At 43.4% G+C, this 24561-nt stretch overlaps 2 protein-coding genes across 3 annotated transcripts in view; one reads left to right on the top strand and one right to left on the bottom strand.

Annotated features, from left to right (window-relative positions):
* NASP (nuclear autoantigenic sperm protein) overlaps positions 1-17974 on the top strand; it is a 30438-nt gene extending 12464 nt beyond the window's left edge. The window contains exons 3-15 of one of the 2 annotated variants that reach the window (XM_081055192.1): positions 4635-4745; positions 6761-6841; positions 7654-7763; positions 8444-9448; positions 12987-13066; positions 13450-13535; positions 13637-13710; positions 14053-14241; positions 14353-14519; positions 15234-15290; positions 15560-15637; positions 16476-16604; positions 17099-17974. In XM_081055192.1, the coding sequence (XP_080911318.1) occupies positions 4635-4745; positions 6761-6841; positions 7654-7763; positions 8444-9448; positions 12987-13066; positions 13450-13535; positions 13637-13710; positions 14053-14241; positions 14353-14519; positions 15234-15290; positions 15560-15637; positions 16476-16604; positions 17099-17179 (2248 nt within the window). In that variant the 3' untranslated portion in view covers positions 17180-17974. The remainder of the gene's footprint in view (positions 1-4634; positions 4746-6760; positions 6842-7653; positions 7764-8443; positions 9449-12986; positions 13067-13449; positions 13536-13636; positions 13711-14052; positions 14242-14352; positions 14520-15233; positions 15291-15559; positions 15638-16475; positions 16605-17098) is intronic. The other variant, XM_081055193.1, reaches the window with a different exon arrangement.
* A 978-nt stretch (positions 17975-18952) lies between these two features.
* On the bottom strand, positions 18953-22881 carry CCDC17 (coiled-coil domain containing 17; the record flags this gene model as incomplete). Its single annotated transcript, XM_081055169.1, is given in 14 exon segments — positions 18953-19190; positions 19192-19284; positions 19571-19681; positions 19747-19957; positions 20113-20316; positions 20478-20569; positions 20678-20823; positions 21059-21175; positions 21446-21564; positions 21653-21736; positions 21986-22148; positions 22244-22445; positions 22553-22627; positions 22708-22881. Coding segments are annotated over 14 exon segments (1878 nt in total). The 3' UTR covers positions 18953-19103.
* Positions 22882-24561: the final 1680 nt, after the last annotated feature.

Genomic DNA, 24561 nt, shown 5'->3' with positions numbered 1-24561 from the left:
GTCCCCGTTGTCCTCTTCCCCCAGCCCCTGGTAACCACCATTCTACTTTCTGTCTCTGAATTTGACTATTCTAGGTATCTCATGAGTGGAATCATGCATCATTTGTCTCTTTTTTGTGACTGACTTCACTTAATATAAAGTCCTCAAGGTTCGTTCATGTGGTAGTGTCTGTCAGAATTTCCTTTTTAAAGCTGAATATTATTCCATGGTATGTATATACCACATTTTGTTTATTCATTCATCTTTCGATGGATACTTGAGTTGCTTCCACCTTTTGGCTATTGTGAATAATGTTGTTAAGCTCCTGGGTGTACATCATCATTCGTGAGTAGAACATCTATTCGGAGTACAAAATAGAGTAATGATTACTGGTGTACTACCATATTTCCCTGAAAATAAGACCTAACCAGAAAATAAGCCCTAGCATGATTTTTTTTTTTAGAATGCTTGTAATATAAGCCCTACCCCAAACATAAGCCCCAGTTAAGATTGTCAGCCAGACGGATGCATTTAGTACGTCCGTTGCAACACACTGCAACACACGACAGATGTATTGAATTATAAAATAATATTATATAATTAAATATGAATAAATAATGACAATACTTAAAATAAATGATAATATAACTTATAATTATTATAATTATTATAACTGTCATCGTTTTTGTTGCCACTCCTGTCTCATAAATCTTCAATTAACTTGATTTAATGGTAATTTAAAGGGAATAATATTTTGACCCCCATACGAGGTAAGTCCAAAAATAAAGCTATTCCGTCAAGTACAAGAAAGCAATTGTGGGGGACTCCCGGGACAAGAATCTTATGAAAGAGAAGAAGGTGGACCTCCAAATGGTCTGAAAATGGCACACAGAGTACGATAACCTCAGTCAACAGGTGGACGAGGGAAATGCTAAGAAGCGCAAATATGGATCGGGTCGGCAGCCATTATTTCCTGAGCTGGGAGACATCTGTGAATGGATTGCTGACAGCAGAACAAAGGCTTTGGTTGTGCGCAGGGCTGATATTCAAGTATTTGCCCTTGCAATGGCACCACAGTTAGAAATATCCCCAGAAGAATTCAAAGCATCACAACACTGGCTGATGGCTTCTTTCAGCGATATGAACTGTCTCTAAGATCAACAACATTGTTCAAGCTGGAAGATACTGAAGTTATTAAATGCGCTCTTGCATTCAAGTCCTTTGTTGATGGTATCGACTTTTCTAAATACCAACTCTCCAACATGATTGCTATGGGTGAAACTGCATTGTTTATGGGCCAAGGATCTCAAACGACAATTGATCAGAGGGGTACCTCGTCAATCTACATTCCCTCCACTGGTTATAAAAAGTGCAAGTGTTACCTATATTTTGGCAATTCGTTTGGATGGAAAGAAGGCCCCACCTCTAATCATCACTAAGGGCAAGAAAGGTAAGGTTGAACGTGTTCCAGGCATTTATATTCTTGAAACTGAAAAAGCCTAGTGCACACAAGCAGTTATAAGGAAATGGGTCGATTTAAGGCTGCCACTTGTTTTGCGAGGTGGCCAAAGGGGTCTGCTAGTCTGGGATTCAGCCAGCACTCACCTCGCTAAAGACATGGAGAACTTCTTGCAGAGAGAAGAGTAGATCAAATAATGATTCCCACAGAAATGATTGCCTATCTCCAGACTTTTGATATTGCAATAAACAAGCCATTCAAGGACCATTTGCACATGGAAATCAATGACTACATTGAAAATAGAATGGAGAGAAATCAGTGTGGAAACTCTGTGAAGCCTAGCCTGCAAGAGGTCGTGACGGGTGAAGAATTCATGGGATAAAATCACTGACAGCTGTGTTGTCAATGCACTACAAGTAGGCTACATGAAATGAGACAAGAAGTGCTCATTTAAGGAGAGCTCAATTGCTGGATTTGAGAAATTGGGGCCAATGGTTCTACAGGAAATGGAGTCGCAAGAAATTCAAGCTGGAATTCGGGGTTTGGAGAGATGACGATGTTCTAGAAGAAGATGACATGACTATTTGAATAAATGTAGATTTTTGTACATGAATAAATGTAGATTGTTGTACACGAGTAAATATAGATTGTTGTACATGAAAAAATAAGACATCTCCTGAAAATAAGCCCTAATGCATCTTTTGGAGCAAAAATTAATATAAAACCCAGTCTTATTATCTAGGACATTAGCAAATTCCAAAATAAGTACATTCAGAATCTAACCATTTCTACTATTTCCTGGGTCTTAGCCTAGATTCTTACTAACAGTCTTCTTCTATTACTGCTTTGTCTTATAGTCTCTTCAGATAGGTTCTACTGATAGAATGCTGCTGTCTCCCTTCCCCTCCCTTGTTTATATTCTGTAGTCTTCCCCTTGCTTACTCTAACCACAAAAGTTTTGTTTCTCGCATACTTCAAACAAGCTCCTATTAGAACTTCACACTTGTTGTCTGTGCTCTTCAGTGTTCTTCCCCTATATTTGTATATTTGTATCTTATATTTGCTTCCTCACTTTCTTCAGTTCTCTACTTCAATTTTACATTATCAGTGAGTCCTTCCCATACCACTCTTGTTATATCCACAGTGCCTTGAACTCTGCCCAGCAATTTTCGGTGCCAAAATACTGGTCAATTGAATGTCAATTAAAAGTCAATTAAAAAAAGATTTACCTTTGCAAATAACTTGACTTCTATTAGTGGAACTTAGACATCACTGATTCTTGCCTGTCCTCCCGGATTTTTTTTTCTTAATATTTTTTTACGATTTTATAAAGGTATAATTGACAACAATAAACTACATATTTAAAGTGAATAATTTGATGAGTGTTTTTAATGTGTATATACCTGTAAACCATTATCACAAGATAACGACAGTCATCACCTCAAGGTTTCCTTATGCTCCTTTCTGTTTCATTCCTTTTCCAGGCAATCACTAATCTGCTTTCTGCCCCGGTAGAAGAGTGCATTTGGTAGAATTTTATCTATATAGAATCATACTGTGTTTATTTTTTAATATAGCAGCTTTGATTCAGCATAATTAGTTTGAGATTCATCCACGTTATCACGTGTATCAATAGTTGATTCTTTTTTTGTTGGTATTTTATAATGTAGGTATATCACAATTTGTTTATCCATTTGGAATCCAGTTTAAGGCTATTAAAAATAATGCTGCTTTGAATATTTATAAATTTTAGTATGGGCATATGTTTTCATCTCTCTTGGATTAAATCCTTGACATGAAATACCTGGATGTCATATGGTAGGTACATAACTTTAAGAAACTCCCAAACTGTTTTCTAAAGTGATTGTACCGTTTTACATTCCTATCAGCAGAGTACGAGAGTTCCATTTGCTCTACATGAACATCTTTTCATTTCCTTATTTACTATTTGTATCTTAGGTAAGTGTCTGTTCTTATCGTTTGCCCATTTTTATTGCATTATTTCTTACTGAGTCGTAAGTTCTTTATATATTTAAGATACAAATTCTTTGTCAGATCAGTTTTGCAAATATTTCTTCCAAGTCTGTGTGTTGCATTTTTCATTTTAATAGCCTGTGTAGATTATTGGTCCCCTTCTTATAGTTTGTGCTTTTCTGTCATATTTAAGAGGTATTTGCCAAACCTAAAGTTAATCAAGATTTTCTTCAATATTCTACAAATTTTAAAATCTTAGACTTAGAAAGTCTATAATCTGTTTATGTTAATTTTGGCTTAGGACCTTGTCAGAATTTCAGTTGGCCACATGAGTGAATCCTTTTGTATTCTGTTCCATTTGATCTGTTCGCTTTTATTTATGCTATAACCACATTGTCTTTATCTTGAAATTACTGCCTTTTGTCCTGTTTGCCTAAATGTTTCTTGATTTAATTTTTCTTTTAGCTAGTACAACTTTTGCTGTATGAATTTACGGTTCTTTTTAAAGATTTTATTGGGGAACAGTGTGTACTTCCAGGCCTTTTTTCCAAGTCAATTTGTTGTCCTTTCAATCTTAGTTGTGCCGTTCAGCTTTAAGTTGCTGTCCTTTCAGTCTTAGTTGTGGAGGGCGCAGCTCAGCTCCAGGTCCAATTGCTGTTGCTAGTTGCAGGGGGCATAGCCCACCATCCCTTGCGGGAGTCGAACTGGCAACCTTGTGGTTGAGAGGACGCGCTCCAACCAACTGAGCCATCTGGGAGGCAGCTCAGTCAAGGTGCCATGTTCAATCTTAGTTGCAGGGGGTGGAGCCAACCATCCCTTGCTGGACTCGAGGAATTGAACCAGCAACCTTGTGGTTGAGAGCCCACTGGCCCATGTGGAAATCGAACCGGCAGCCTTCGGAGTTAGGAGCATGGAGCTCCACCGGGCTGGCCCCTATGGTTCTTTTAGAATTCTTTTTTATTTGTTGCTTAATTAGCAACTATTTATAGTAACATACAATATAGGCTTTGTGAGTAGATAAACTTTTAAGAGAAAACATTCTAGTCAAGCTTTGAAAATGTTGCCTTTGAGATTTCTTTTGCTTTTGTAGTGATAAATGTGAGTTAGCTAAGCCTTGCCAAAATAGTTCAGGCTTAAAGAAATTATGGTTTAAATGTAGCAGATATTCAAAAAATGTTGACTTAAAAAAATTTGACACTTGAAAAAAATCTTTTTCTTCCAGTTTGGATGTGGATAGTGAAGCTAAGAAACTATTGGGTTTAGGACAGAAACATCTGGTGATGGGGGATATTCCAGCAGCTGTCAATGCATTCCAGGAAGCAGCTAGTCTTTTGTAAGTACTGTGTTTTGCCATGATATGATATATGTTCCTAATAAGTTTGAGTCATAAAAAGTTGTGTTTGGGGGAAAAGGAATAAAGTGCAAGAGTTTAAAAAGATGATTATTTTTCATGTAAGAGTTTATTTCTGTAAATAAAACTTACATATATACGAGTATGTAGGTTTTATAGAGCAATTTGAGCCTTTGATTTTCCCGAGTAACGTAATTTGTTTTCTGGTCATCACTAATTAGGGGTACCAACTTGTTCTGGTTTGTTCTGGAACTTTTCTAGTTTCAGCACTGGAAGTTCTGTGTCGGGGGGAAATGCCTCAACCCCAAGCAAGCCGTGATTGGTTACCCTATCACTAATGTTGTTATTGGCACAGTATTGTTCATAGATTCTTAGCACCTTTGTTATGTTGTAACTGCTAGGAAGTTGGTAGTTACCACATATATAATATCTATATCTTGGGGAAACAGGTTGGCTTTAGTGCCCCAAAATTGATTTATTTTAGCCAAAGACTTGAATGTACCACCGTACTCTCAGAGCGAAAAAGTGTAAGTTAAATATTCAAGCAGTAGCCTTTCACCCTATGACTTGGGTTGAGCTAGTTTCCTCTAAGATAACTGCTACCAATAGCAACTGAAGTTAGTTATGTTTCTTAATTAGTTGATTGGATCATATACAGTTGTATTGAAGAAATTTTCCTTATAAAAGAAAAGCTTATAGTGAAGCTGGGTTTCGGGTTTGAGGCTTATTGTGATTAAAAGCCTTCATTCCTTCTATTCAGTCAGTCAGGGTCATAGCAGTTCATTCTTTTTCCAACCTCTCACTTCCCTTTCCAACATCTAGAACAGAATCTTATTCCTGGATGTCTGCAGTAAACTCATCTGATTCCTGGCTAGCCTCTGGCCTCTTCATTTGTCACTACCCATGTCTGAAGAACTGGGCCTCTGGTATTCAGTGGTGTGCTGGGGTAGAGCCCACATTTTATCTAATGCTAAGTATTTAGGTACTTTTGTATAAAATTTTATGGTTATCTTACAATGTAAAATGTTAAAAATCTAAGTAATATTAAGCACAAAGAAACACACTTCTTAGCTTCCTCTAGATTCCTGAAGCGATTGCTATTTTTACTTTCCAGCCATTAAAGGAATTTAGGAGGAAATTTTGAGATGCAGTATTCTAATCTAGTAGATAACCCTTAAACATGGTCTTCATCATAATACTTCCTTCTTCGTTTCTTTAGTTACTCTCACTAGACTCTCAGGCTGGTAGTTGACCTGACTTTGCATGACTTCTGCCAATCCTTTATTCCGTGAAAAGCAGTCTCCTTATGTTACGTAAAGTATGTCCTCTTTCCCGTTTATCACACGTGATTTTTCACTTCCCTCTTCCCTGTCTAGATATTAATAGCTAAAACTTATATATAGTGCTAGCTGTATTTCTAAGCATTGTTTTAAATGCTTTTATGTACATTAACTCAGTTCCTGCAGTAGCTCTTTGAGCAGATCCATTTTGCAGATGAGAAAACTGAGGCACTGTGAGTTAACTTGACTAAGGCAATACAGCTGGTTAAAGGTTAGAGGTGGGATTTGATCCGAGGCATTCTGGCTCCAGAGAACATGCTCTTAACTGTGTCATGATGCCTTTCCATGGACCTTACTCATCCTTTAGGTCTCAGCCAAAGGTCCTCTAACTATTCTGGCACACATAGACACCCATCTTGTAGCGGAAGAGATACCTATTAATGTAGTTTGACTCTACATTATATATGGTAACTAGCAAATCAGTGTCATTTACAATATACAACATATATAGATGAAGAACAGGCAACATTAACTTCATGCATTGTTTCTTAGGTCAATGTCCTTTTGATGTCGATTAGAAAGCAAGATGGAGAGGACAGTATTGGTTTCCTAGAAGGGTGTGTTACTGGAGAAATGTAATTTTATAACTAAAGAACTAGAAATAAATGTTTTAGGCTAGATGTTAATTCAGATCTTAGATGTTTATTCTCTTTGTAGAGGTAAGAAGTATGGAGAGACAGCTAATGAGTGTGGAGAAGCTTTCTTTTTCTATGGGAAATCACTTCTGGAGTTGGCGAGGTATGTCTTTCAAGCTGCAGTTTATAAGTATGATGTTTTGTATCACTATAATGGTCTATTTAAAACGAGCATGAAATATTGATGGAAGTTTTGAAAGGCACTTGATGCAAAGAGTAAAGTTATATACATAGTTTTTGTTTTGAATTTGGGGTCATTAGAAGCAGAGATCTTTCCATTAGTGAACAGTCAATAATTTAGCAGAGTCCGATATAGAGAGAGAACCTTTAAAACACCCTCAGCTAGTCTAAAATATTCATCCTTAGGAAGGACTGAATGAAGGACAATTTGAAAGCACTAGCAAGTGAGAATGTCTAGTAAATAAGACTCATAAGTAGTCTTAACTGTCGGAAAGTTGTGTTTTTCACCAGAATTTATTAATAACCAGAATAAAATACATTGAGGTTACACAAAACCAGCAAATTATCCGTGATCTATTTAATCTGAGTTCTGGTAAGTTTTCCAGTTTTGTAGAGCATTCTGATGATTTCATGAAAATCTTGCCAGAATGTGTTTGGCCAATTAGGGAAATGTGAGTGGATGTGAAGTTTGGGAGATAATGGCCCTAATGTAAAGGAAATCTCTACTGATCTTGTTCTTTTGATAAGACTCATCTGAAGGGTTTGCTTATTTCCTTAACTGCTCTCACAGCCTTAATTTATATTAGAAGTTTTGCAGGAGTACTTATAGTTTTATATTCTCTGCATTTGCTTACCCTTCTGTTGCATTTATAATAAGACTGAAATTTCTGTCTTTCAAAAATTGTTAGGTTCTAGCCATCATACCTTTGGTACTTTTTCCTTTTGTTCTCCTAGAATGGAGAATGGTGTGTTGGGAAATGCCCTGGAAGGTGTGCATGTGGAAGAGGAGGAAGGAGAAAAAACAGAAGAAGAATCTCTGGTAGAAAATAATGATAACATAGATGGTATGTGGAGTTGCATGTGGCATTCAAGAGATGCGACGTATATTTCTTGTGTACAAGTGATGGAAATAGGGCTCTTCTTATCCTGTACGGTCTCTCTAAGATGCTTGGGTGATACATCTGGTAGAGACTGCAGTGGAGGTAGCTGATCAGTAAAATTGACTGCAGGCTTTTGTGAAAGGATAATTTCCCAAATAAATCTGTTATTTAAATTGATATTGTAAATATTACAATAACCCTAAACATTTTTCTGAGGCAAAGTTTTCAGTCTTTGCAGCTCAGTTATTTTAATAGCAATGCTTAGAGTCCTTTTACATTTTTTTGTGTATGAGAAAATTAAATTTCTAAGCTGAGTTTGGCTTCTAGAATTTTACATAATCAGATGGAGGTCTATAATGTTTGGAGAATATTAAGCTTGGCATCTCTACCTAACTGATAATCAGAATGCTCAAGTAAAACAATACCTAATTTAAGGAGCTTGGGTTTCTTTCGCTATAAGTTGCTTTGCTAGCTGGGACTTATCCCTTTGCTTTTCTCAAAGGGGCAGATAATTTATAGGCCATCTGCTAAAACTTAAACCAGGCTGTTTGAGGGTTTAAAAGGAATGTATTTTTAGTTTCCATTTATGCTTTTATCATTAAACTCGAAGACATGTTTATGCTTCATGTTCTTTAACCATGTAGAGGAAGCAAGGGAAGAGTTGAGAGAACAGGTTTATGACGCCATGGGAGAAAAAGAAGAAGCAAAAAAACCAGATGACAAGTCTCTGGTAAAGCCTGAAATTGATAAAGAACAGGAGACTGAAATGGAGAAGGGTGGAAGAGAAGATATGGATATAAGTGAGCCTGCAGAGGCAGAGGAAAAGGTTGAATCAACCCCAGATCAGTTAATTGAAACCACTGAAGAGGCAAAAGGAGCAGCAGCACCAGAAGAACTGAATGAAGCTGAGGTCGCTTCTGGGAAGCCAGAACAAGAAGCACCAGATGCTGAGGAGGGAAAATCAATTTCTGCCACTGACGTCCAAGAAGAGAACAGAGAAAAAGGAGGCCAGGAGAAGCAGGGAGAAGTAATTGTGAGCATAGAGGAGGAGCCAAAAGAAGCTTCAGAAGAGCGGTCTGTTGTGACTCTAGAAAAGCAGGGCACTGCAGTGGAGGTAGAAGCAGAGCCTATAGATCCAGCAGTCAATCCAGTGGATATGGGTGGGGATGAGCCAAAGGAGCAGGTAGCTGCCTCTGAAAACGAGCCAGGAAAAGCTGTTCTTGAGCAGCTGGTGCCTCCTGCTGAAGAGTCACCAGAGGTGACACCGGAGGCTGCAGAGGCCTCAGCTGCAAAAGCTGGGTCAGAAGTCTCTGAGAAGCCCAGGCAGGAGGCCACAGTTCTCCCTAAAGATGATGCAGTCAATGGACTCTTAGCTGCAGGAGATCAGACTCCTGTTGAACCAGAGACTAATGCAGAAGGTTTGGCAGAAACAAAAGATTGCTCAGGACTAGAGGAGAAGGTCAGGGCAGAGTTGATGATTCCTAATCAGGAGGAGACTAAGCTGTCCATAGAAGAGTCTGGGGCAGCTGGAGATGGGGTTGAGACCAAGGTAGCCCAGGGGGCTACTGAGAAGTCCCATGAAGACAAAGCTAAGATAGCTGCTAATGAAGAAACACAAGAGAGAGAAGAACAGATGAAAGAGGGTGAAGGTAACCGGGATATGCAAGAGCTGCAGTGGGTGGAGTACATTCTGGATTTGACTCACTAATCCTGGGTAAAAGCCAGCCTTCCATTCAGGATTTTCCGTCTGCCTTTGGATTAGGAAAGGGCTAATGAAAATGGGGCTAGTTTAAGAAGGTTCTGATAAGTTGAGCAAGTTAAATCAAAAGCAAGTCGTCTTTAGCTGGCTTAATAAACTAATGCTTTTACTAACTGCAGAATAGGCCTCTGATTTCTGAGACTTGGCTAGCTCTCAGTAACTTGCTGTACCAAACTAGCCAATAAAGATGGATTGGGGGGAGGCGGGGTAGGTAGGGAAATAGTGGGCTAGGCTGGCAGAGAATGCTGAATGGATGTTCACTTGCATGCCTCTGGATTGTTTTTACTGTTTACACAGTTCCTTTTTCTCTGCTTTAGGAAGCAGGATAAGAGCAGTAGAATCCACTGAATTGGTACACTTTAAGCAGGCATGCCATTTAAATGAAGACAGTTAGCCCTTAAATGTTGTATCACCAGAGTGAAAGAATTCTGGTGATTTTTTAATTTTAGTTTGCAGGAAGTGTTTAGAGGCTTATTCATATTAGTTAAATTAGCCTCCTCCAAAAGATTAAAAAGCTTAACCATTAGCCCTCTTGCTGCTTTCTCCCCTCATTTCATGCTTGCTTTGGCTGCTAAACTGAAATTTTTGTTACTTAAAACATAAAGTGTGGATGCTTTCTTTGTGAAGTATTTAGCCTTAACTGTGATTCAATTTCATCAAGATATATAAGCCTCTAATTAGTAATTACATAATTGGCACGTCTGAATTGAGTTGTACTGTCATTTGAGGATTCTACTGTCTAAAGATTTATCTAACGTTGGTATTAATAATCACAGGTATATACCAGTTAATCATTATTACTTGATATAATTGACAGACTACAAGAGTTCCCGAAAGTTTTAGATTTTCAAAGACTCATTATCAGTATTGCAGCTCATTTTGGTAAACTTCTTTCTACCTATGTGCAGGTCCCTGCACTCCAGCCAGCACAGCCATGGTAACTGAAAGTGAATTGGCTACATGGTAGCACCATTGGGCTGCTTATGGGCTTTAGAAATTCTTCATGGAAAAAGCACACAACTGAATTCCGCAACTGAATTAAAAAAAACTCCCATGTCTTGATCTTTATTGATAGTGAGCAAGAATAGTAAAAAATTCTGCTGGCTCTCTTTAAGTTGTACTTAGAATCATAAGCTACAGTAGAGATGTCGTATTTCTCCAGTTTGTTCAAAACCTATTCAATTGGATCACAAGTAACATTCATTGTTAGTGCTGTCTCACATACATTACTTTTGATTCCAAAAGCTAGATCTGACTTGAATGTATTGTTCTTCCCAATGAACCTCACACTGAGGAAAGCAACTTTTATCCCCTTCCTTCCTTTATTTACCTCATACTGGGAATTCACGTGGCAACACTAGCCTGCAGAAATCTTGTCAGTGGTTTTCTCTTAAAACCCTATTTCCTACCACTGCTTGGACTGTCCATATCCCTGATAAAGATCATTGGTCTTTCTTTCTAATTGTCAGGCTAGATATGATTGGTAAGTGAACAAAATTTTAATATTGTAAGCAAAAAGCTCAGTCATGCTCAGATGGGCTCTCCTGGTCAATCTGTCTTGGTTACTTGACTTTATCCTGTGGGAGTGCTAGAAAAACAGAATTAGCAGATTGCTTTTACTTTGCCATTAAGAGTCATTCTTGTGGTTTGCACTGCTCTGTACCCATATTGTTTTGAAGAGGCTATAAGATCAGAGAAATGGTATAAAACAATGTCTCATTTCTCTAAAGAATAATAATAATAATAATATTAATAATAATAATAAGAAGAGTCCATTTTTAAAGAAGCTTGGAAAATATTTTAATAGCTCATGGACATCAGGGCACTTCCATTAATACCTGGTATAGGTTACCAGGTTGCAAAAAAAAGTAGTGGCTTTCACATTAACCTAGCTCCTTCCTTCTCCACCATTCCATAAAGGTGGTGCAGATTTCTCAAAAAAACCAGTGTTTTCTCAGACTAAAGAATTTTAATTGAAAATTTGATGTAAAACTGCAAATAATAGATGTTATACCACATTAAATGTCACCTAACATTCTGGTATGAGTAGGAACAGATACCAGATCATGTAGAACAGTGTTTAGAATAACAATGACCATTTTGTCCATTTCTCCTGCAAATTGAGAAAATAGTGGTTTTTTGAGTCTGTTACAAGAATATGCAGATCTGCTTCACCTGACTTGAATATATGCTGGAGGATGGACTTCATCATCAGTCAATAAAACCACACATCTAGTCTAACAAAAGGGAACTAAGTACACAAACCACTTGAAAATTTAGGTATGGAAAGATAATGGTGTGTGGTGGTGGGTATTTGTATTTCAGAAATACTAAATTACATAGTCAATAGGAGAGAAGTGAGCCACTTGATAAAACAGGGCTTGTTCACCATGGAGGTTAATTAGCTACTTGTAATTGACTCTTAGAGGATGACTTTAGTTTGTTCTACTTGATAAAATACATAAAAATTTTATGTGCCTGTTCTCATCCTGAAGCAGTATTGCTAGACTGATAAAAGCCCTTTTTAACCTGACTTCATGGCTCTTAGGCCTGATTTTCATATTTATATTCCCATGGTAGGTTGTTAGGAGACAAAGACAATATTTGAGCTCTTTTGCTTGTGTTAAAAACGCTTAATGACAGAGATCACAGATAGGCACATTATATCCAATTCATTAATTGTACCCCTAAAAGCCCATTTTAATTACATGACATTCTGAACTTTGGTGTATAGAGCTATTTTTTAGCAACCTGTCCTTACATGCCGTTTTCTTGCGAGTGTATGTCAATATGGTAAAATACGGTGTCAGTATGGCTGCAGATTTTAACATGGTACTGGAGTGAAATAACTGGTGGTGGTACTGTTAACTCAAATTCTGTACATGCTCGAGCTGGCTGGAGTCTGTGGCATGCTCATTGGTGAGAGTAAGGGCTATGCTTTTCTTTCCATAGCTCTGTTGTGGGAAAGCTAGTCTCTTGGGCATTCTTGCTCTGAATGGACTGGAGTAATTTAACTTTTGGTACTTTCTCAGTCTGTGATGAGTATTATCTAACAAGTGGTCTAAAAGCACCAGAGAAACTGGCTTAAGGATGCCCCCAATTGCTTCTGAGTAGATGGGAGCTTCTAGCTGGTGAATAAGAGGCAGTAGCTAATCTGTCTTCATCTGAAAGATGCAGGTTGACTTTTAGGAGAAACACTCAGCCTTTTGTTTGTTGAAGGTCTGAACCATAGACACTAGAAGATTATCCAATATTAGAGTGTAATCACTGGCCTTACATTTACATCCAGTTCAAATGTGACTGATGTGGCTTAGCCTCTGGCCTGTCCTACCTCAGAATATAGATTATTTCACAGATACTTATTGGAATCTCTGACTAGTCAGAAGATAGCCTTAGTATTATCAATACTGAGGAATTTTTGCTTGTAGAAACTGAGGGCTCAGAAGAGGAGGATAAAGAAAATGACAAGGCTGAAGAAACACCCAATGATTCAGTTCTTGAAAACAAGGTAAATTATTACTTGTTCTGTATCATTGTCTGCTTTCTTATGTAGGACTGTGGCTTACTAGTAGAGGTGTGATTATTATAGATAATAACCAAGCTATTTCTTGGTTAGGGATTGGGGATCCTTTATTCATGCCTAGAATGGAAAGATCCATTTGCTCCCAGGGACCCAACACCTCACTTTAAACATCACTGACAAAGGCGATGACTTGGAGTAGAAACTTTGTAGGGACCCATTGTATAGGTGGTTTTAGGGAGAAAGTCTGTATTTTGAATCCTGTATCAGGTTTTTGTTATTTTAAGCCATACTGAGTTGTATATTTAGGTTTGTAATCTAAAGATGCCTGTCTTGTACTTCTAATGCCAATGATTTGAATGTTCTTTTAGTCTCTTCAAGAAAATGAAGAAGAGGAGATTGGAAACCTAGAGCTTGCCTGGGATATGCTAGATTTAGCAAAGATCATTTTTAAAAGGTAAAACTTGGTGATTCAGGTTGGGAGCTGGGTGGCTGAAAATAGAAACCAATTAGGGTTGGACAAATGCTTTTAAGGTTTCTGATCATCTTTCCTTTTAGGCAAGAAACAAAAGAAGCTCAGCTTTATGCTGCACAGGCACATCTTAAACTCGGAGAAGTTAGTGTTGAATCTGGTAATACATTTTTCATTTTTCTCTCCTCCTAATGTTTCCCCCCACCTCATCTTTTTCAAATTCTTTAACACCAAGCTTGATTGATCATAAATTGTGCGCAGTTGGCTTTTAAAAGACTGTAGGTTTGGGTTCCCTGCAGTCCCTAGGACAGTGAACAGTCTCTTCTGAATGAAACTCTGATCAAGTCTTTTAGGAGGTTGTTTTTTTGTTTTTAAATATAATCAAAGGTCCTAGAGATGCTACAAAGAGATGTAAAACAGGCGCAGAATGGTCTGCAATTCAAAAGTACTGGACTAGAATACTAATTGCTGTTCGTTTGCTTGCTGTTTTTCTCTTCATTAGAGAATTATGTCCAAGCTGTGGAGGAGTTCCAGGCTTGCCTGAACCTACAAGAGCAGTATCTGGAAGCCCATGACCGGCTCCTTGCAGAGACCCACTACCAGCTGGGCTTGGCTTATGGGTATAACTCTCAGTATGATGAGGCAGTGGCACAGTTCAGCAAATCTATTGAAGTCATTGAGAAGAGAATGGGTGAGTTAGCACCAGCTGTTTTCACGATCTTGATGGATCCAGTTATTGACAAGGTTAAAAAGTGGATCCGTTTGTGGTAACTTACTGATCACTTCAGCCTGTTCTTTGTAGCTGTACTAAATGAGCAGATGAAGGAGGCTGAAGGCTCACCTACTGAACATGAAAAAGAAGTTGAGGAGCTAAAGGAACTGCTGCCTGAAATTAGAGAGAAGATAGAAGATGCAAAGGAGTCCCAGCGTAGTGGGAATGTGGCCGAATTGGCTCTGAAGGCAACTCTGGTTGGTTTGGTTTCCTTTTGAAGTTTGATAATAGCGTGTTCAACTATCTTTGAAGGCATCATGGTATTGGTGTGCTGTTTGCTAGGAGTCTTAGTTACAAATTGGTTTCCAGGGAGTTAGAGGTCAGAGGGTATGTTAGAGCACTAGTTCTTCCTGTAGATAGTATGTATAATGCTGAAGAGAATATGCTTGGGACCCAGACTCTGAGTTTGACTTATCTCTTTGCTACTTACTGTGTGTAACCATGGGCCTATTAACATTTCTTTGCCTTAGTTGACTCATCTGTAAAATGGGGATGATAGTATCTGTATGTTAAAATTCTTCTGATGGTATAAGACAAGTAGTATTTGTATAACAATAGTAAACTGTTGCTTCCATCTCTTCAACTCCTCTGTATAGATTAGTGAGGTATTGAAGGCTTTTAACCCCGGATTGCCTGGCTCTGCTTTTGGGTGCTAGGGTGTAAGCTCCCTTTCTACACTGCAGAGGATGATAGGATACAGAGGGTTTAGTTTAATACCTGCACTCTGCCTATACACTAGGTGGGGGGTGGCAGATGGCCCTATGGGTAGAGGCGGTTGGACAATGTTGCTGTTCTATGGAGGCCATTAGTATTTGAGGTCTTAGTAAGTTGCTGGGATGGTGGGGACTTGTTGTAGGACTGACTTGGTGGATTCTATCCTGGGACCCACTGGGGTTTGTCATCTTTCACAGGTAGAGAGTTCGACTTCAGGTTTCAGTCCTAGTGGAGGAGGCTCTTCAGTCTCCATGGTGAGTATTCAGGTGATTGAATTTTATTGGGGAACTGTTTTTCTAGGACCCATCAGTCAAGTTGTCAAGTTGTTTTCAATCTAGTTGTAGAGGACGCAACTCTCTGGCCCATGTGAGAGTCGAACCAGCGACCTTGGTGTTATGAGCACTGCGCTCTAGCCACTGAGATAACCAGCCGCCCCTGATTTATTTTTTTTGGTCACTTAATATTAGGTCTCACTGTCTCATCTATAGCTGTACAATGCTAACAAAGGCTTCCTTTTTGCCAGATTGCCAGTAGAAGGCAAACAGATGGTGCTTCCTCATCAAATTGTGTGACCGATATTTCCCACCTTGTCAGAAAGAAGGTAAATCCACATGCAGTCATTTCTCTTTTTTTTCTTTTTTGCTCCAAATAGTGCATGAGGAGTACCTTTCCTAATAACCGGGTGCAAAGGTATTTGCAAAGGTGGTAATATTTGCGAGTGAAGGTAGTTTTACTTGAATATCTCTTACAGAACAACTCTCTTGCTCAAGGACTATCGGGAGAGCTGCTGGGGAGGATTGGTCAGATCAGCGCCCCCCTTAGGGCAGGTTTTGACATTCATTCATGCAGCAGACCTGCTAATACCGTGTTTCCCCAAAAATAAGATCTAGCCGGATAATCGCCTCTAATGTGTTTTTTGGTACAAAAATTAATGTAAGACCCAGTCTGATTTTCCTATAATATAAGACTGGGTCTTATATAAGACCAAGTCTTACTTTAATTTTTGCTCCAAAAGACACATTAGAGGTGATTGTCCGGCTAGGTCTTATTTTCGGGGAAACATGGTAATTTGAATTCCTGTGAGTCTGCCTTCTGCCTATGTTTGCAATAGTTTTTTTCTCTTGTGGGAGGGTCTTAACTCCTTTATTTCCTGATTCAAATGTAGGATTTCAGACTTGTGGTTTGGTTACTGTTCAGATCTACTCCTCACCCCACCGTTCCATTAGTGAGGCTGAATTTGTATGTTGGGCCAGACCGATTTATTCTGCAGAGTACAGGTTGGCTTCTCCTCCTGTGGCTAGAGAGAGACCTTTAGAGCTGTGAGTCCTGTTCAGGATCTTTGCACCATGGGGAAGAGGGGTTGTTAAGGAAGTGTTTTTGTAGTTGTTCTTTTAGAAACATTAAGCACTTTTGTGAAGACTTCATAATTATATCTTTAGAGGAAACCAGAGGAAGAGAGCCCCCGGAAAGATGATGCAAAGAAAGCCAAACAAGAGTTGGAGGTGAATGGAGGCAGTGGGGATGCAGTCTCCTGTGGAAATGAAGTTTCGGAAAACATGGAGGAGGAGGTGGGCAGTTAAAGCAGGGCTTGGACTCTTGCCTCATTTCCCCTTGTTCTCAGGGCTTGGGGAAACCAGTTCTCCCAAGTGCATGTTCCCCACCTTGGGCCTGTTTGGATTGCTTGAGTACAACCCTCATTAAAACAATGAGGTTGTGCAGGAAACAGTTTGGTTATGGAACACAGGCTGTCTCTCTGACAAATGTAACCTATATACATACCACAGGTCCCACTCTAACGAATGTATGAGAAAAGTTAATTGGCAAGACCATTGGGTCACTTCTGCTTGCTCCTTTCCATGTAATGTATCAACAGTGGCTCTGTCAGCCCTATTACAGAGAATTTAAGAAATGGCTTTCTACTTTGGTCATTGCCCTGTTACTGTAGGGAGCAAAGTGGAACTTACGGATGTGCGTTTACTTCCTCTGAGGCCTACTTAGTTGTGTAAGATAGAATGGCTTAAAGCAGGGTCACTTATGCCCAGGCTCCCTATTTATCTTCCAGGCTGAGAATCAGGCTGAAAGCCGGGCAGCAGTGGAGGGGACAGTGGAGGCTGGAGCTACAATTGAAAGCACTGCATGTTAAGAGGGAGCAGAGCCTTCCTCCCAAGGGAAAGTGTTTTGTATATAATGTATTTTTTCACTTTTGGGGGATTCTTTTTGTATAACTTCAATAAAGATTGTAAGCAAAGTTTGAGGCTTTGATGATTTTTTTTCTTAAATATTGGCTGAATCTGTGCCTTGGAGCACTCCGTGTTTTATATAGTGGCCAAAGGTATTCCCCCACTTCTGTACTGGTCTCTGTGGAAAATTCTGATCCAAATTCCTGTCTGTTTAATGTGGAGCTGATCAAATCAAGTGTGGCTACCGGCCCTTTGTCTTCCAATGGTGCTATATTTTTTCCTTTTCAAGTACTTGACCGAACCCAGCTGTCTTGCAAACTTTCAGTGGTGCTGTCCCTGGATGGGGGCTACAGAAACAAGACTTGGTGAAGATCTTGCTCTTTGGTGCTGATACTGTGTTATGGACTCTGAGCTGATAACAGCCTCTAAACCAGGCCTCGGGTGGTACCTGTGTTTTGTCTACCCAGTCTCCAACGGGGCCCATAATTCTGTCCTGGAAAAAGAACTCTGAAGAAAATGGGGGTGGAGCGGGTGTGATCCTCGAGGGAAAATAGTGTGCTGATTTGTAGAGAATTGCGATTTCTGGTTTGAAAGTGGCTGAGGGGCTGACTGTGATGGACACTGTGGTTGGAAGAATTTGGGGAGGCTGGCTGGTGGAGTTATATTGTTTTCTGTACAGAAAGTTTGAATTATATCAACACTTGGAATTGTTACCTGTCTGCAGTTTTGACTTCTCAAATAAAGATGCTACAAAGAGCTCCTGGTCTAGACTTGTGTTTAAAGATCGTAGAGTGGGATCTGGGCTGCCTGGAGCATTTCCGTGTGGGACGGGTGGTTGGAAGGCGGAACCTGGCCAGCAGTTCTTGGTGCCCAGTCTACGGGTGCCGGTCTCAGGACACTGGTACTAAGGCCAGGCCGTGGGCCCTCACCGGTGTCCAAGGTCCAGGGCTAGTGTGAGACTGAGCCGCCTCTGACCTGATTGTTAGTTGAATAACCTGTATGAACCAGGTTCTGAATCCCAAAAGGTGCCTGGCCTACATTACCCAAGAGGATTTAATAATTCTGACACCTACAGGGCTACGTTACCACTTGGGACAGACTGTAGTTTAGAATTTGCTGTTTGAACATCCAATGTCAGGCAGAAGGGAGCTCTGCTTAACCCCAAGTCAACCCTATTTCAGAGTTTATATGTTGTTCTCTAGATAAGAGAAAATAGTTGGGGAGTTTTCCTGGACTGGTTACAGTAACTTAGAGCTGTAGACTCGCTGTGAACGTTTTTTCCTGATGATGCCTTTGTAAGTTCTGAGGGGGGTGGTGTCAGGCCAGTAAGTTGTGACATACTTTGCTCTCAGGCCTTTGACCTTGGGTTGACAGTGGGACCTGGGGCAAGATTTCATGTGACCCCCCCACCCCAACCCCCACTTGGGAGGAACATTGGTTTGGGGCCCTGCCCTCAAATCCAGGTATATATAAGGCTACAGGAGCTTTCTGTTTATGGGGACCTTGAGGGCCTGGAAGGCATCCTGGAGGATGTCCTGAAAAAGCTTGGAGTTGAAAGAAGTGTGGCAGTAAAACTGGCTTTAGCAAAAAAACAGGTGGGAATGAGTTTATCAAGTTCTTTTAGCTGGAATTAAATAGTACCCCCTCAGTCATCTTTCAAAGAACTTCCTACGTGCCAGGTTATGATAACTGCAAACCTGACATACTCATTTAATCTTCACATCAATCAGTTCTATAAAAAGAAGACAGGTAAAGAAAGGCCAAGTAGTAAAGATACAGTTGGAGCTCATATTTTGTGCTCCTCTATTTGCTTTTAGGCTCTTCCAGAACAATAAAGCTGCAGGTCTGGAACTAGGCCTCAATCTAGGCCCTAGTCTTGTAAGCTATTCACACCCACATTCTCCTGGATTTAGAAAGCCAGTGGGTGTGAGTCAAAGCAGTGGTACGGGTCAAACCCTTATCTCCACCCTTGACTGCTGCCAAGGGGCTCTTCTGCAGGAGGTGGGGGATCAACAAAGCCAGCTATTGGGTCAAGGGAGCTGGCTTCCAGTGAAGATAACCTGGACACCTGTGGAACGGAGAAGGCAGATGTTTATCAAAAGGTTTACACAAGTTAACAGCACAGGTTCTGGAGTTGGACTACCTTAGAATGTCGACAACCCAGTCAGCCCCACTGTGCTCTGATTTCCTTATCTATTTACATAGTACTTACCTAACAGGATGTGGGAGGGTCATAGGAAAGTTAATCCACAGGAAGCATTTGGTAGTGGTTTGGCATATAGTGGGCAACAAAAGCTGGCTGTTAACCACAGCAGCCACACCTGTGCTGTCCCTAGCTATAGTTGAGTACTCACCGGAGGTGGGTACTGGTACTCGTGGGCACTTGCTGGATTGATTTCTGCCCATGTCTGGACATCTGCATCTCTCGCATTCACCATCCGTAAAAAGAGCTCAGCCTGACCTACCTGGGGAGAGTGAAATGGTACTGCATCTGTACCTTTGAGGAGACCAGTTCCCATCCTCTACTCACCTGGGGAATTCCATTCAGCTGCTCAGGGCTAAGGCTGGGGTCCAGAGGAAGGGCCCGAAGTGGGAGACGCCAGTGGCCACTTAGCACCCTCTGATCCCGGTCAAAAAGCACCAGTGAAGCCCAGGCCTTTGGCTGTGGTGCCCTAGCCCCTGCCAGCCCCTGCCAAGCGTACAGCTCACAGACCAAGGATACTGATGGTGAGGGTGGTAGTCTAAAACAGAAAGAGGTGTTAGAAGCCAGAACTGGCTGTACTCCCTAGAACTTGGCCCTCAGAGCCAGTGGCCCTGTATACAAATGAGAGAACTTACAATGAAGGACAAGCCTCAATTGTGGCAAAGAGCACCAGTCATAAGCCCACCTACTGACCTGGGTACAGGTTGCCTGCTGGCAAGGATGGCACAGTTGCCCATGGGCCCAGGAGCTGGAGGCGGGGGCAAGCAAAGAGCTGGGGGCAACATTGTGGTCCCTCCTGTATCCTGTCCATCTCGGACCAAGCCAGTCATTAGTTGCACCCAAATCCAAGAAGCCTCAAGGCCCCGCAGGAAGTCATAGAAAACGACCAGGCCAGCCCTGGGGAACACGGGTGTCAGTGCACCTATACACACGCAGTCCTCATCACCAACCCCCAAACCCCCAGCCAGTTCCCCAACCCTAGCTGGACCTTGTGGGTCTCCCTAACCAGCAGTGGTGGCCAAGTCACAAAGGACATCAAAGGAGGGGGAAGGCCTCACCCAGGGTCGTAGGGTGCAGGACCCAGAACGTTGATTGTGGGCAGGAGGAAGTGAGGACCCAGGCCCAGGTTTCTATTCTTGGCTCCAGGAAGCTGTGGTTGTAGAGAAGAGTTGAATCTTCCAGGAAGCCTCCTAGGTGCCTACTCTCCCCTCAACCGAACAGACTAGAGCTATCCCGGACCCATCCCGAAGGTCCTCACAGCCTTTTCTGTGCCACCCAAGAATGGGATGCTTGTGGAGTGTGGAAACGGGGGCAGCGGCGGTGCTACTGGTGGTGGGAAATGTGGAGGATCTTCCCTCCTCACGCGAGGGCTGGGATTGGCCACAAGTCGCGGGTGTCCGGGCCCTAGGTGCAGAGAAAGAGTGAGTGCCCCTGAGCACGAGCAGGACTCAGCAAGTGACGGGGCTGAGATACCCCTGCCCAATAGCCGCGCACACGCACGGAAACCTGAAGTTGCGCGTGGACAAGGACGGATGGGGCACAAACACTCGTCTCATTCCCCATGCATGGTCCCTCTAAGCCCGGCCTGCTGGGGGGTGGGGGTCGGGCTAGGCGGGGTGGGACTGGGGTGCTCACTGACCCCAGGGCGCCTGGCCTGCACCACTCTGCATCTGCAAAGCCAGGATTTCTGCCTCCAGGCGCCGGTTTTCGGCCTCCACTACTAGAAGCTCCCGCAAGGTGGAACCTGTGGGTCTTCCTGCGATGAACAAGTCTGACCTGTCACTTTTGACTGGTGACCAACTGGTCCGGCTCTGAGCAGCTCTCCAGCCTTAGGGACTCTATACAAGGCTGGACTTGTCATTTAACATTCTAGCCACTGCCGCAAAGACCACCCAAGTTTTCTACCATGGGGTTTTTGCTTAGGTGGTTCTCATGCCAAACATGCCCTCCCTCACCGCCCTTTTCTCCTCCCAGGACTAAGGCCACTGCTTCCGAAAAGCCCTCCTCGCTGGCCCCTCCTGTTCACCCCTGCGGGTCCGCGACCTCCGAAGTTCCAGAGCTGCCGCCTCCATTTGTAACTTCCATATCTGGCCTAGAACGCCGGGGTCCCGGCCCCCACCTCGAATGTAGGCCTCATGCAGGGCCCTAGGGAGTAGGGGACAAGAAGGCAGCAGCGTCTTTCCAGGACTGATCAGCGCTTCGCCCACGCCAGTCCCCGGACCCCACACCTCACCCGATCTCGGCAGCCAGAGTCCCCGGGTTGGCCTGCAGCGCCGGACCACAGAGTTCTGCCTCGCGCAAGGAGTTCGGCCGGGTCCTGGATTGGAGGATGACCGGCGCGGAGACGCTGTCCCAGACCCCGCCTCCTGCCGACCCTCCTCTTCCGGAACTCACGCGCGGCCTTCGGGTTGCTTAGGGACAAGGCCTCCAGCGTCCCGCCCCTCCCCGGCTTCCGCCCCTCCCCGGCTTCCGCCCCACAGGCCCCGCCCAGCCGCGCCCCACCAGACCCCGGCCCCGCCCTTCGGTCCACGCGCGGCGCTCGGGGATTTTGCGCTCGGTGTCTTACCCTGCCTCCGGCTGTAGCTGCTGAAAGCACGTTTGTAACACCTCTAGAATCCCCCTTGTTCGCCCGGCCTCTGAGCGGAGTTCTCGAAGCTCCCGCTCCAGGCCTAATAGCCGTGATAAACCGCCCCGGGTCCCGGACAAACGTTGAAGGTGCCGGTTCAGTTCTGAGGAAGGGATTGAGTGAGAATGGGTACGAGCAACTTCCAGCCAAGGGGCGAGGTACGGGGTGGCTCCCTAGTATCCCCCACCTTCCCCTCACCCTCGCCGCGTAGCTCCAGGGCACGGCCCTGTGCCTCGGCCTCTGCCACGCGCCTGGCGTGAGTCCGGTGCAGCGTCCGCAGCCGCTCGCCGGGGCTCCCAGCAGCCTCGGAGGTGAGGCCCTGCGTCGGCGCCTCTGACCCCTTGGGAACCTCTGGTATCCGCGCTTGCATTTCCAGCAGGTACAGCCGCAGCCGCTGCACCTGGATATAACGGTAACCCGCGATCTCCCGTAGGGGTTCTGACCCATGGATGAGCGGTAGGCTTGGGGAGCATGCCGTTTCGAACCCGTGGGTAAAGCCGGGTGTACCTCCTCTGTTAGCCTCCTTAGAGCCGATTTGCTGGCCTCCTGGTCTGCGAGGAGCTGGTGTTCTTGTGGCACAACCTAGGGACAGGGTGAGGAGAGGAATCCTGAGGGGCAGAGTCGCTTGAAAGCCCACCCATGGCCATGGAGGAGGCCCTTACCATGGGGCTTTGTGGTGCAGTGGCTTTTGAGGGCTGTGCTCCAAGTGTCACCTCCTGGGCCACACGGCCAATGCAGAAGCGCTGCGTGTGGGTGGCCAACAGGGACCAGGACCGGAAAACCATGTCACAGGATCCACAGGGCAGGAGTGCTGGCTCCCCAGAGTGGGAGGCCATGGGATGGATCCCCTTCCCTGACAGCAGCCAAGACTTGGAGACGACAGGACGAGAACAGGAGAGGAGGATGAAGCAAAGCCAGAGGCAGAGGAAAGTCCAGGTTTATTGGGTTTACAATATCGTTTGTTTGGGGGAGGAGCCTTAACTCCCTGGGCAGCAACTACAGGCCTGGGCAGGTCTGGAGAATGGGTGGGGAAGGGCTGGTCAGCTTTGCGAGGAAACCCTGGCTTGATAAAAATGTGTCTTCTCCACCTCATTGTAAGTGCATGGGCACGTCTCTAACACTACACTTGTTTTTCTGCCTCCTAGACTAGCTAGGCCTGTATCACATACTCTTTATCATTGGGCATTTTAGCCTCTGGTAAGAAAGTCATCTTGTTCACTCTTGTTTTGCCTTAAGTGGATGTCATTCTCCATTCCTGGAACACCTGGGAGAGGAAGCAGTCTGCATTTATGTACAAGGAAAGCATCCTTTTTATTCTCTTTGCAAAAAGCGTGTTTCCATTTGGTCCAGGCCATGAGAGAGGGCTCCAGCCTGGTTGAAAGGCTGCCTAGTGGTTGCAGGGAGAGGTTCAGGCAGAAACCCAACACCAGGGGTGTGCAGAGGGGCTCCTCAAAGGCCTCTGGGCTCCAGAGGATCCTAGTCGTGCTTGAGGGCGAACCTTTTGAAAAGATCCTTGCTTAGCCCAGCGTGGGGGCCAAGCGGCCTGCAGGTGGTCGCTCATCTTCTTGAAAAATTCCACCCCCTCATCTAGGAAGTGGTTCTCCAGGAATTCAGAGATGGGGTATGTGTGGGTAGAATTCAGGGCATGCAGGCCTAAAAGGGCCTGGGTCAGGTTCTTCTCCATGACCCTGGCTGCTTCCATGGCATCCTGAGTTTTACTCATCTTGGAAAGGCTTCTGCATATCCTGAAGAGGGCATGGCCACAGCACTTACTTTGCATTTTTAAGCCCCCTGGGCTTCTCCTCAGCAAACTTGAGAAGTAGCCCTTTCCCTCCAGTCATATCGTTGGATCAAAATAGAAGCCCAGAGGGAAGTAGGTATAGGAGGCCCACAGATGTTGACCAGGTAGTTGACAGTGGCCTCCATCTTGGAATAATTGACAAATCTGGGAGCTCATTGTTGCTTCCAGAGATACGCTCAAAAAACGGTGTTGGCTGGTCCCAGAGGCCGAGGATCCCTGAGATAGCTCTGAAGGTTGCGACTAGAAGAGATTGGAAGGTGGTCAGAGGCTGGAAGAAGGGGTGTCCCTGGCAAACACTGGAGCAAGAGACAGACCTGCTGAACCACCAAGTACATGCTCATGTCATCCCCCTTTTCTGAAAGCGTTTCCTTGCAGTGGACTTACTTCTCTGGAAGCAACCACAGCCTCTTCATGACCAAGTCCCACCAAAGCTAGTGGTCTCTTCCTAACTTCCATTCCCGATTCCTGTTTTTCTGGCTGTAGAAAGAGGATTATCAGCACAGCACAAGATATGAAAGTTCTGAGAGAAAATGATGAGTCTCTAAGGTGAGGGAATCAAATACAGAAAGGTAGCTTTTCATTTGGGACCAGTCAGGGCCAAGCAGACCCTTTCCAGTGGCCAAATCTCCTGCCACCTCCCCAGATATATGTATACATCAGAAGCAGGAGCTCTGAGCTAGCTAGCCCTACATTTCTAAACAAGACCCCTTTTCTA

This window comes from Rhinolophus hipposideros (assembly GCF_964194185.1).
Source record: "Rhinolophus hipposideros genome assembly, chromosome: 8".
NCBI classification, from domain to species: domain Eukaryota; kingdom Metazoa; phylum Chordata; class Mammalia; order Chiroptera; family Rhinolophidae; genus Rhinolophus; species Rhinolophus hipposideros.
Note: the sequence above shows the minus strand (reverse complement) of the source record. Positions and strands in the feature narration are given on the sequence as shown.